The sequence below is a fragment of the Nicotiana tabacum genome, chromosome 18 (assembly GCF_000715075.1).
Source record: "Nicotiana tabacum cultivar K326 chromosome 18, ASM71507v2, whole genome shotgun sequence".
Lineage (NCBI taxonomy): Eukaryota > Viridiplantae > Streptophyta > Magnoliopsida > Solanales > Solanaceae > Nicotiana > Nicotiana tabacum.
The window spans coordinates 59,221,088-59,233,818 of record NC_134097.1 but is presented as its reverse complement, the minus strand read 5'-3'; the positions used below and the strand labels follow the sequence as shown (position 1 = coordinate 59,233,818).

Sequence of the window (12,731 nt, the reverse complement as noted above, 5' to 3'; positions counted from 1 at the left end):
AATGAACCTGATTCGATGACCTTCAAGGTATTTGACCGTGATATTAAGTTTACTCATGATGCATTCCATATTATTACTGGTTTGAAGTCTTATTCGTCGCTTGACATGAAAGGTTTAAATGAGAAAGAGAATAGGCTTTTAAGAGTCTATTTCCCTGGAAAAGACAAAATTGAGTTGGCTGATTTGTATAGTTTTATTTCTAGTCGCCCACATGGTACAACTTCATCATTTGCTGGCAGTGATGATGATGCTTTGAAATTGGCAACACTCTATTTTGTTGAGTCGGTTTTGATGGGCAAGAGGAAAAATAGGAATGTGTCGGAGCAAATAATGAAAATTGTTGACGATGATGCACTTTATGCTTCCTTCAACTGGGGCTCTCTTGCTTATGAGACGCTATTAAAATCATTGAAGAGTTGCTTGAAATCAAATGAGAATGATGTTCGGAAGGAGAAAGAGAAAGAAAAAGATATTGATAGCTACACTTTAGTTGGCTTTCCTTTTGCGTTTTGTCTGGATTATGGAAGTACTTCCTATTTTCCAAGAGAAACAATTTGTGAACTTCAAAGAAGTTGGTTATCCTCGAATGTTATGTTATTCTGAAATGAAGTCTCCACAATTTGATGCTCTTTGTAGAAAATATTTTCATAATAAAAAAGTAAGTTAATGTAATTACTATCTCTTTTTTTGTTTATTTATTTTAGTTATGTATACTTATGTTTAGTTTTTCTTATATAATAGGTGTTTAAGTTGATTGAGGTATCACCCTTTATTCCAGTGGAAGAAGAAGATACACAGCCTCTTTGTGTGGAGGAGCCAGTTTCACAAGATCAAGGCTCAAGGTCTTCTTCCACACAATTTGACGAAGGCGTACTTAAGGAAATTGTTAGAGTATGTGTTTCTGCCTTTGAATAGTATTAGTTTTTTATTTGATTATTTCTTGCTTACGAACACCTTTTTTTTATATTTATGTTTTTTGATTCAGAGATTATCAGAGAGTTTTAAGAAGGATTTGCAAGAAGAAGTTACCAGAGTTAATCAGAAAATTGTTGTATCAGAAAAAAAGATTGAGAACGAAATCAAGGTAATTTCAGTGAACTTGGAATTGAAAGATAAGGACTTCTTGTCCTTAACTTTTGAACTTTGAAATGAAACTTAAGGACATTATGTCCTTAAGTTTTGAACTTGGAATTCAAAGTTAAGGACTTCTTGTCCTTAACTTTTGAACTTGGAGTTCAAACTTAAGGATTGCATTTCCTTAAGTTTTGAACTTTAAGTTCAAACTTAAGGACTGCCTGTCCTTACTTTTGAACTTTGAAATGAAACTTAAGGACATCATGTCCTTAAGTTTTGAACTTGGAATTCAAAGTTAAGGACTTCTTGTCCTTAACTTTTGAACTTGGAGTTCAAACTTAAGGATTGCATTTCCTTAAGTTTTGAACTTTAAGTTCAAACTTAAGGACTGCCTGTCCTTACTTTTGAACTTTGAAATGAAACTTAAGGACATTATGTCCTTAAGTTTTGAACTTGGAATTCAAAGTTAAGGACTTCTTGTCCTTAACTTTTGAACTTGGAGTTCAAACTTAAGGATTGCATTTCCTTAAGTTTTGAACTTTAAGTTCAAACTTAAGGACTGCCTGTCCTTAAGTTTTAAACATGTCCTTCTCTTTGTAACTTAGTTGCTTTCTCAGGATTTAAAGAAAACTCTAGGATCAAAGCTTGATACTTTGATGAACATGCTTGGGAAAGCTGATCAGATGAACACAGATAGAGAATCTAGTGTTCCAGTTAGAAAATATGGAGTTGATGATCATTGTCGTGCTACTGAGCGTACTGGCATATTCAACCAAGATGCAGGTGGTGTTGAACGTGATTATATGGATGTGCATGCAGAGGGTCAGTATAAAAGAGAATTTAGCGATGCACATCTAGATGATGAAACTGAAAATGTTACTGATATTGGGAAAGGTTAGTTATAGATTTTGATTTTTATTTTCGTTGAAATGTATATTCAATAGATTAATACATATAAACTATGCATGTGCATGCAGAAGTTTGTGGAGTGCCGGAGAAAATTTGTAGAGTTTGTGGATTGCAATCACAGGAGGATTTAACAAGTCCATTGGGGACAAGTGTCAGCGAGATTGTATGCAAATGCTTAGAAGGAACGTATGATCTCTCTACACCGCTGTCATACAAAGAAAAATTTGGAGTTCAAACTTGTGCCAGTCAAGGTTAGATAAAATTTTCATTATATATTGTATCTTTATTTCATTATATATTGTATCTTTTGAAGCAGCAAGCAAAGAGGCTGGAGTGCAGTATCAAGAGAAAACTGGACTACAATCTCAAGACATAGGCAGAAGTAAGATTGGTTCTAAATCTATAGATGCAATATGTGATGATGATGATGTAGCTGGAATGATCTTGGATATTGCAAATGGTTAGGCAGTGCTTTTTTAATTTATATATGTTTGTTTTAATTAAAGATTATTAACATGTTAGCTGTTGTAAATATTTTTGCAGAATCTTGTCAACAAGCATCTAAAGATCATGGTGAACAACTGCAAGATAAAGAAAATGTGGAATTGCAAGAAAAAGAAAATGTTGCACGCAATATTTTAGCTGAGTTGTCTCTTGAAAAAACACAAGAAGGTACTGTGGAGAAGACAGGTACTGATTGTGCCCTAATTATTATATGTACAATTGAAATTTTGTCTCTTCATTTGACCTGTTGCAGAAAACTAATATGAATATGTATATATATATATATATATATATATATAGTGTCGCCAGCAGAGGAAAACAAAGAGGACACCAATGATGACAATATTAACTAATATAGAAGGAAAAGAAAGAGAGACAGTATTGGTTATGATGGTCCGTCATTTTCTCTTCTTACTCCTACTCCTCCAAGTAAGCTAATGGACATTGATGCGACTTTGACTATGGAGGGTGAAGGAAATGTTGAAGAAGAACTTGGTCGAGGTAAAAGGAAAAAGAAGTTAAGCTGGCAGTTGAAATCTCCTTTTGATAAGGAAGGAAAAGCAGTAAGTTCCAAGGCAGACAATCAAAATACTCTGAAGAGTTCAGGTTGGATAAAATCAACCTATACTCGTAGGTGTATTTTTCATTATGCCAAAGAAGATGAAAAATTAGTGAAGAAATTCGTTGTGTGGTTGGGCAAGGAGAAAAGGAGAGGTCGCAAAAAAGAGTAAGTCTCTTAATGTGTTTCACTACATCCTTAACTTTTGTGATTGTAAGACTAATTTAGGACTAACTGTCCTTAACTTATAGATTCAAGTTTAAAACTTAAGGACTTCTTGTCCTTAAGTTTGAATTCAAAATTCATAAGCTAAGGACATGCAGTCCTTAAGTTTGAGTATCAAATTCAAAAGCTAAGGACACTTGGTCCTTAAGTTATAGATTAAAGTTTTCAAAATTCTAACTTGACATTTTCAAAATTTTCAGGGGACAAATTGATTTATATGCTGATGATAATAGTTTGAGGAAAAAACCATACAAATTGTATCATCAAAAAATCAGTAGCAAAATGTTTTTCCTTGAGCTTTCAGATAGCAAATTTGTTCTTGATGATAAGGTTAGATAATTCACAAGGCATTTATTTTTTCTATAATTAATTTATCATTTTTCATTATTTTATGACTGATTTGTTATTGATTTGTTTTATTTTTTGCCTTTTTATGAAGCATATTGACATTGCTCTCTATTATCTGAGAAAGAAGGAATGCTACCACCCTCGCGATCATCCTTTTCGATGCACAACTACTGATGTTCTTTTTGATAATTATATGGCACTTGTGTATAAAGATTTCAGTGAAGATGCTAGTGATGAGTTTTGGTGTGCTGGTGATAATCAGTTATTTCTGACACCATATGTGTGGGGGGACAGCCGTAGATGTGGAATTGCATTGACTGAGGTTGACAAAATATTTTTTCCATGTCGGCTTCCTTCAGAAGATGATGAAGCTGTGACATACTTTTTGTTGGGAGTATTGGACTTGAATCAAAAAAAGATTGATGTATATGATTCCATATACAGTGAGCCATATAAAGCAGGAATGAACTACATGCAAATGTATGCACGCATGATCCCCCATTTGCTAAAGTTCTCACAGTTTGACAAAAATCACAAGTCTTTTGGGAATGTCTTCAACAAATTTGATATACAGTGGCAAAGATCACCACACCAAACTGGATCGTACGTGTTATTATTTGTTATATTATTTATATGTACTTAAGATTTATTGTTTAATTCACTGCATATCTTACATTTCTCTTAGGACTGATTGTGGTGCATTCCTGATCAAATTTGTCGAGTTGCTGATGATTGGAAATGACGTGCAGAAATTCCAACCCGAAGACATAAAAGACTTTCGAAAAGAACTTGCTGCAAATCTTTGGGCACATGGTGAATGGAAAAAAATTCTGGTTATGATACTCCACCAGAAAATGTTGGTGATGATTATGAGAGTGAAAATGAAACATTCTGTCCAAAGGAGTTGTAAAGAAATTGTGGTGTTATTTTTGTATAAAATTGATGTAAAGGTGACATATGAATTATGCCAGTTTAGGATAGTTCTGAAATATTCTGTAAATTTGTGAAAAGGAACTTATATTTTGTTTTGTTGGCATAGCGTAATTTTTTGTAACAGCTATGCAAAATTACAATTTCAAAAGTTAACTTGTATTTCAAACTTAAGGACTCTTGTAGTTAATGACAAACAGTCCTCAAGTTTTTAACATGGGACTATAACTTAAGGACCTCATGTCCTTAACGTTTGAACTTAAAATTTAAAGTTAAGGACAGACAGTCCTTAAGTTTTTAACTTGTATTTCAAATTTAAGGACTCCTGTAGTTAATGACAAATAGTCCTCAAGTTTTTAACATGGGACTATAACTTAAGGACCTCATATCCTTAACTTTTGAACTTAAAATTCAAAGTTAAGGACAGACAGTCCTCAAGTTTTTAACATGGGACTATAACTTAAGGACCTCATGTCCTTAACTTTTGAACTTGAAATTCAAAGTTAAGGACAAACAGTCATTACGTTTTTAACTTGTATTTCAAATTTAAGGACTCCTGTAGTTAATGACAAACAGTCCTCAAGTTTTTAACATGGGACTATAACTTAAGGACCTATGTCCTTAATGTTTGAACTTAAAATTTAAAGTTAAGGACAGACAGTCCTTAAGTTTTTAACTTGTATTTCAAACTTAAGGACTCCTGTAGTTAATGACAAACAGTCCTCAAGTTTTTAACATAGGACTATAACTTAAGGACCTCATGTCCTTAACGTTTGAACTTAAAATTTAAAGTTAAGGACAGACAGTCCTTAAGTTTTTAACTTGTATTTCAAATTTAAGGACTCCTATAGTTAATGACAAACAGTCCTCAAGTTTTTAACATGGGACTATAACTTAAGGACCTCATATCCTTAACTTTTGAACTTAAAATTCAAAGTTAAGGATAGACAGTCCTTAAGTTTTTAACATGGGACTATAACTTAAGGACCTCATGTCCTTAACTTTTGAACTTGAAATTCAAAGTTAAGGACAGACAGTCATTACGTTTTTAATATGGGACTATAACTTAAGGACCTCATGTCCTTAACGTTTGAACTTAAAATTCAAAGTTAAGGACAGACAGTCCTTAAGTTTTTAACATGAGACTATAACTTAAGGACCTCATGTCCTTAACTTTTGAACTTGAAATTCAAAGTTAAGGACAGACAGTCATTACGTTTTCAAAATTGCAAGTTGAACTTACTGACTCCTGTTAATAACTTTTAATTGTTGAACTCAAAAGAAATTAAAGGAACGTAACATGATATAAATATTGAAAATCTAGGCATCCGCTCAAATTAGAATAATAATGAATACAATCTATAGCAAAAACTTAAAAGAGTCGATAAACATAAGTGTATATTTCTACTCTTCTCTATGCTTTCTTGAAAATGGATGGAGTGCCGGAGAATATATACAAGCTGTTCTATTATGAACAATTCTTCTGCAACGACCACATTTGAATTTTATTTTTGATGGCTCGGTAGCAGGAATATGCCTTTTCTTTTGCCTTCTACCTGGTGGCACTTTGAAATCTGGAGGTTTAACAATTTGTGACTTAACACTCTCTGGTACAATCCATAAATCAGTATGTCCTACAGGATGTATTTGTCTTTCATATGTTTTCAGCCAAGATTCCTTTAAGTACCAGTGCGAACAAAAGTCAGACTTCTTGATGTTTCTCTTCTCGATAGCTGCAATTGCATGTATGCATGGTAATTCATCAAGTTGAAATTGAAAACAATCACATGTTCTTTTGTTTAAGTCCACCAAGAAAGTTATTCCTTCTTCTTCAACTCTAGAACGCCATGAATCAACAGGGAAGACCTTCAATGTTGAAAAATTATAAGTGAGTACATTATGTTAAAAAAATGTCAAAATCATAATATAAACATAAAACATAATACTTACGTTCAAAGTAAATGCTAAATCTATTCTGTTCTTCAATTCCTCCTCTACCCAACAAGAAACATCATAAAATGTTCCTTCTGCTTTATTTCTTCTTTCATAAAACCAGTGTTGTAGCTTCACTTGAATGAAATCCATCATTCTTAGTATAGGCAGCTCCCTTGCTTCTAATAGCACTGAATTCATCGACTCAACTATATTTGTTGTGAGCATGTCATATCTTCGTTGTGGACTACAAGAACGTGCCCATCTTTCCGGTGGTTCTTCCATCAAGTAGTCATAAGTTTTCTTATCTACATTTGCAAGATCTGACATGTATATGTCAAATTCTTTACGCTTGTATACTCTTGCAGCACTTTGGAAAAGTTTTATGATCTCACTTTTCACCTTTCTTCGCTTTAGGTTCTGCTCCAAATGATAGATGCAAATCCCATGATGGCTTTCATGATATACCTTTACAATGCCATTTGCAATAGCTTGATGCCTGTCTGATAAAAAAATCAAATTTTCACGGCTCCCAATTGCATTGCGAAGCTGACTAAAGTATCACTCATATGAATTGTTGTTTTCAGATTCTGCTATTCCAAAGGCTAATGGGAAAATTTGTTTATTTGCATCTTTTTAAACTGAAATCATTAAAACACCACGATATTTTGACTTCAAAAAAGTCGCATCAACAGCAATCACTGGTCTACAATGATTCCAACCAGCTATAGATGATCCATATTCGTAAAACATATAAAGAAACCTGAAAATACAATATAAAACAAGGTTAAAATACCTGAAGTTTAGGACAGTCAGTCCTTAACTTATATTTACAAGTTATAAAGTTAAGGACATGCTGTCCTTAACTTTTATTTCAAAGTTCAAAACTTAAAGACTGGAAGTCCTTAACTTTTAATTACAAGTTCAAAACTTAAGGATAGGCAGTCCTCAACTTCTGGTTATAACTCAAAAGTTAACAAGGCTAAAGACAGCATGTCCTAAATTGTTTACCTGTTGTTGTCGTCTATCTTTATGTTAGTATAAGTTCCCGGGTTTTTACTTGTCATCATATACAAGTATGAACACAATAATTCATAATTTTCTTCGGGACTTCCTCTTATTAAAGCGGAAGCATGTTGAATAGCACGTCACGCCTTGTGATATCCAATGTCTAGTCCATGCAATTTTTGCATCTCTGCCATGACAAAAGCTGGTGTAACTTCAAATCTTGGGTCCCGAAGATTATCGATAATGTAACCACTAATCAACTTTGAAGTAGCATGCCTTTGATCTGCTTTCCTAGTGTTAACAGAGCAGTCATGCTTTTTCTCAAGCTTTACTATCTTGAATAATGTTGAGTCTTTAATTCTGAAAGCACGCACACACCAACGACACCTATCATCATTGCATGTCAACGAATATCTTGTTGAGCTTGATCTAACAACTTTGAATTCAAAATGTCCTTTGATTGCTACATTAGAAAAACAATTAATTATGCTCTTCTTATTGTCAAATACTGATCCGACTTTTATTTGATCCAAAGAAGCATTTTCTCTTAATATTGTAGTTGGGGATTCTTTTTGTTTCAAATTTGATCTTCGTTTAGAAACTACTTCGATTACCGGTGCACTCTCTAAGACTTGAATACCCAAAGCTTGTTCGTTGTCAATCTCTATAATGCTTTGTCCTTCTACTTGAATAGAATCAAATGTTTGATGCACCTCTTCATTTAATGGTTAAGCTTCAACCATATCTACTTTAACTATCTGTTGGCATCGCTCTTGATTGTCATGTTGAGTTTTTGTGTTGGCATGTTCATTGCTTGTTGATGCAAAAACTCTTTCCGAAATATCAACTATGAAACGACAGCTCTTGAAGAGTGAATGAGTTTTTAGCAACTCTATACATATGTGAAGATCTAAATCTTTGGATACAAGCATTCCTTTGCTTGTTCCAAGGTTGATATCAAACCATATCACTATTTCAAACTTTTCACTATCCAATTCAATAAGCTCAAAAATCTGTTTAACGAAATCTTCAAACTGAATTGACTCAGGTGCTAGGAAAATCTTTGTTTGATGATCAAGATATTTATAGTCTTCAGTCCATCTACCATTAAAAGCAACTATTATGCATATTGTTTCCATACTACAAGTCAAGAGAATAGGAAACAAAAGACATACGTTATAAAACAATCCTTGTAGAATTAAGAACAGGTGTACTGTAAGTGCAAGACCAAGATAAGGACTGTCTGTCCTTAACATTTAAACATGTAATTAAAGTTAAGGACTATCAGTCCTTAAGTTTTAAACATGGAATTAAAAGTTAAGGACTGTCAGTCCTTAAGTTTTAAACATGGAATTAAAAGTTAAGGACTGCCAGTCCTTAACATTTAAACATGGAATTAAAAGTTAAAGACTGTCAATCCTTAACTATTGAACCAAAAATTAAAAGCTAAGGACTGTCTGTCCTTTAACATTTAAACATGGAATTAAAAGTTAAGGACTGTCAGTCCTTAAGTTTTAAAAATGGAATTAAAACTTAAGGACTACCAGTCCTTAACTTTTGAACCAGAAATTAAAAGCTAAGGACTGCCTGTCCTTTAACATTTAAACATGGAATTAAAAGTTAAGGACTGTCAGTCCTTAACATTTAAACATGGAATTAAAACTTAAGGATTGCTAGTCCTTAACTTTTCAACCAGAAATTAAAAGCTAAGGACTGTTTGTCCTTTAACATTTAAACATGGAATTAAAATTAAAAGTTAAGGACTGTCAGTCCTTAAGTTTTAAACATGGAATTAAAACTTAAGGACTACCAGTCCTTAACTTTTGAACCAGAAATTAAAAGCTAAGGACTGCCTGTCCTTTACCATTTAAACATGGAATTAAAAGTTAAGGACTGTCAGTCCTTAACATTTAAACATGGAATTAAAACTTAAGGATTGTTAGTCCTTAACTTTTGAACCAGAAATTAAAAGCTAAGGATTGTTTGTCCTTTAACATTTAAACATGGAATTAAAATTAAAAGTTAAGAACTGTCAGTCCTTAAGTTTTAAACATGGAATTAAAACTTAAAAGCTAAAGACTGCTTGTCCTTTAACATTTAAACATGGAATTAAAAGTTAAGGACTGTCAGTCCTTAACATTTAAACGTGGAATTAAAACTTAAGGATTGCTAGTCCTTAACTTTTGAACCAGAAATTAAAAGCTAAGGACTGTTTGTCCTTTAACATTTAAACATGGAATTAAAAGTTAAGGACTGTCAGTCCTTAACATTTAAACATGGAATTAAAACTTAAGGACTACCAGTCCTTAGCTTTTGAACCAGAAATTAAAAGCTAAGGACTGCCTGTCCTTTAACATTTAAACATGGAATTAAAATTAAAAGTTATGGACTGCCAGTCCTTAAGTTTTAAACATGGAATTAAAACTTAAGGACTACCAGTCCTTAACTTTTGAACCAGAAATTAAAAGCTAAGGACTGCCTGTCCTTTAACATTTAAACATGGAATTAAAAGTTAAGGACTGCTAGTCCTTAACTTTGTATACAGAAGAACAACAACAAAGTGAAGGACATTTTGTCCTTAAGTTTTTCTTTATTCAATTTGCAAAATGAGGCCAGTAGAATCAAAGTTAAGGACATAGTGTTCTTATTTTTTTGAATTCAATTTCCAAAATGAAGACACTATGTCCGGAATATAGAATTATCATAGGAGGCGGTGTCTATAAATTTATCAATCCAGAAATTCAAAAAAAATCAAATTCTTATCTAATATATAATCAAATCAATATAGATCTAAAAAAGTATAACTATAGCGAAATAAAAATTGATAGAAACACATGAAATTACAACTTACTGTTTATCTATGTTGTTTTTTTGGATTAGATTGCTGAATTTTTGAAATCGGGAAGAGAAATAGTGGTTCGTCCTCAGTTGATCGTCGCTGCTGCTGTTGCTCGCTTCTTCTCTTTGTGTAACTGCTGCTTGTGTTGATAGCATAGGTATAAGTTAAACCAGAAGGGTATTTTCGTCCAGTCAGGTATAAGTTTTTTAAAAGGAGTGGCTAAAGTCTAAATACATTGAAAACAGTGGCTTTAAAATAAAAGCCACAGCTTTTAGTGGCTATTTGTGCCGTTCGCCCTCAATCAATTATATCCGGTCCAGACTCCATTAAAGTTTTAGAGCGCCAAACGGCGCCGCTTAAAATCCAAGCGACGCCGTTTTGAGCCAAAGCACGGTCAAACAAATCATGGCCCTTCATCATGTCTCATCCGACGGCAAAAGAACTAGCCCATTTTTTCTATAAGACTATCCCAAACGACCTCTCCATACCCCCAAACACTCCTCTCAGCAATCCCTCATCTCCCCTTATTGTTCTCCCCGCCCGCAGAAAATCGCTCACGGTGGAGGAGCACCACCAAATGACACAAAAGCTTCACCCTATACTCTCCACCTCACTCTTATTCCAAATCCACTATCAATCTTCCCAAAAGTTCCGTCAAATTCAACGAATAATATATCCGAAATTTTAGAAAATTAAAGTCTTCCCTCTCCTTTCATTGCTCGATCATTCCGGCAAGTTCACGGTCAAAACTTGCATCTATGGAAAGTTCTTGACAAGAGCTATCAATTGATACAAGAATTGGTCCGTTTCTTGGTAGTCGGAATCTGGTCAACCGGTCGTTGACTGGCCAATTCCTCCTGGAAATTCTCTCTATTGCCTCATCACCATTTGTTTACAGCTTGTTTGGATGATTGCTACCTATTGTATTGTATTGTATTGTTATTCCAAAACAATATTTGTTTTGATTGTTTATTTAAAATTGGTTGTATCTTATTATTAAATCCATTGTTCCGGAACGACCAAAAGCCCCATTTTATGAAATAACCGATTTGATGTGGTGTGGTCGTTTCTTATTTTCTTTTTCAATTATGCTCTTACTTATTACTTTATAATTCTATTTTATTATTTAATTTTTTTTATTTTAACTCCAAATCTCTAATTTGTTGACCTCCCCGTTCTTTTTATCCAAGTCTCGTTCAATTCTTTGTCTCTTTCCATCGTTTTAAATTTTTTTTGACTAATATTAGTTAACCTTTTTTCCCAGATTGTTGCTCTTGTTTTCAAGCATGTAATTACTCATAAATTAGTAGAAAGAGGCTGTCTTAAATTATTTTTATGTGTAATTTTTGATAAATTTTATTTAAAACAATTGGGGATATATTTTAGTGAACTTATCCGTTAGGAGTAGTACAGTACGATACAGTCAAACCAAACAACAAAATGTTATTTAACAACAGCAAACAGAATAATTTACTTAAATATTGTATCCATACAACGATATAATATAATACAGTACAATACAATACATTATAAAACGATGGATAACAATGATCCAAACATAGTGTTAGGTAATCCCTCTTCCTCATCTCTTTCATGTTTCATTTTTTTTTCCCTTCCTCTTTCATTGTTTAGTTTATTGTAGTTAATCCTTAGATGATTTGTTTTTCTCTAATCTAAATGACATGTTTCCAAGTAAATTGATTCCGATTTAGTTAATTACAGGGTAGTTTAGGTTAATTGATTAAAATAGTTTTGCTTTGAAGGCTATTTGTTTTAGTATGATTTTTGCCTTGTTCTGTTATGGCCATTTTGTCAATTTTAGGGGATTTTGGGTGCCGAATTCAAAGTCCAATAGAGGAGGGACGTGGGCAGCGAGTTTCTTGGTTAGAAAGCCCAGACTGTTATTTGTTATTGTAATTAACAAAGAGTATAAGGAAGCTAAAAGAAATATAAACTTAGGAAATTTTAGGTAGTTGCTTGGGAAGCTTCTAGGAGATAAGGAAGGACCTTTTAGCAATAGAAAAATAGAAGGGGTCTGGGGTAAGGGATTAAAAAACAGAAAGAGAAGATTTGTAATCATTTAGTCTTAAAACTGAATTTTCTTTTAGGCGAGCGTATCATGCTATAAAATTGGGTGAGCAAGTATGCTTTTCTTTCATTTCATGTTAAGAATAATTGAAATAGGTAATCCTTAGTAATTGACTGATAGTGTGGCGTTCTTCAACTAAAGTTTGATGAATTAATTATGTAATTCGGGAACTCTTGCGTGGATGTTAAAAACTTTGCATAACCACTTCTGATTTATAATTGAAATTGAGACCTTATGAAAGGCCAAATGAATTGTTAGCAAATTAAGAGCCATGTGTTTAGGGAAATTTTCATAAAGCACTATCTTTTAGTAAT

At 33.1% G+C, this 12,731-nt stretch overlaps 1 protein-coding gene across 1 annotated transcript; it reads right to left on the bottom strand.

The window, feature by feature from the left end:
* Nucleotides 1-5,953: 5,953 nt before the first annotated feature.
* LOC142172517 (uncharacterized) lies at nucleotides 5,954-7,548 on the bottom strand. Its single transcript, XM_075236151.1, has 5 exons — nucleotides 7,493-7,548; nucleotides 7,141-7,244; nucleotides 6,500-6,984; nucleotides 6,394-6,415; nucleotides 5,954-6,282 (listed from the first exon to the last, which is right to left on the bottom strand). Exons 1-5 carry the CDS (start codon nucleotides 7,546-7,548, stop codon nucleotides 5,954-5,956), a joined length of 996 nt encoding a protein of 331 aa, XP_075092252.1.
* Nucleotides 7,549-12,731: the final 5,183 nt, after the last annotated feature.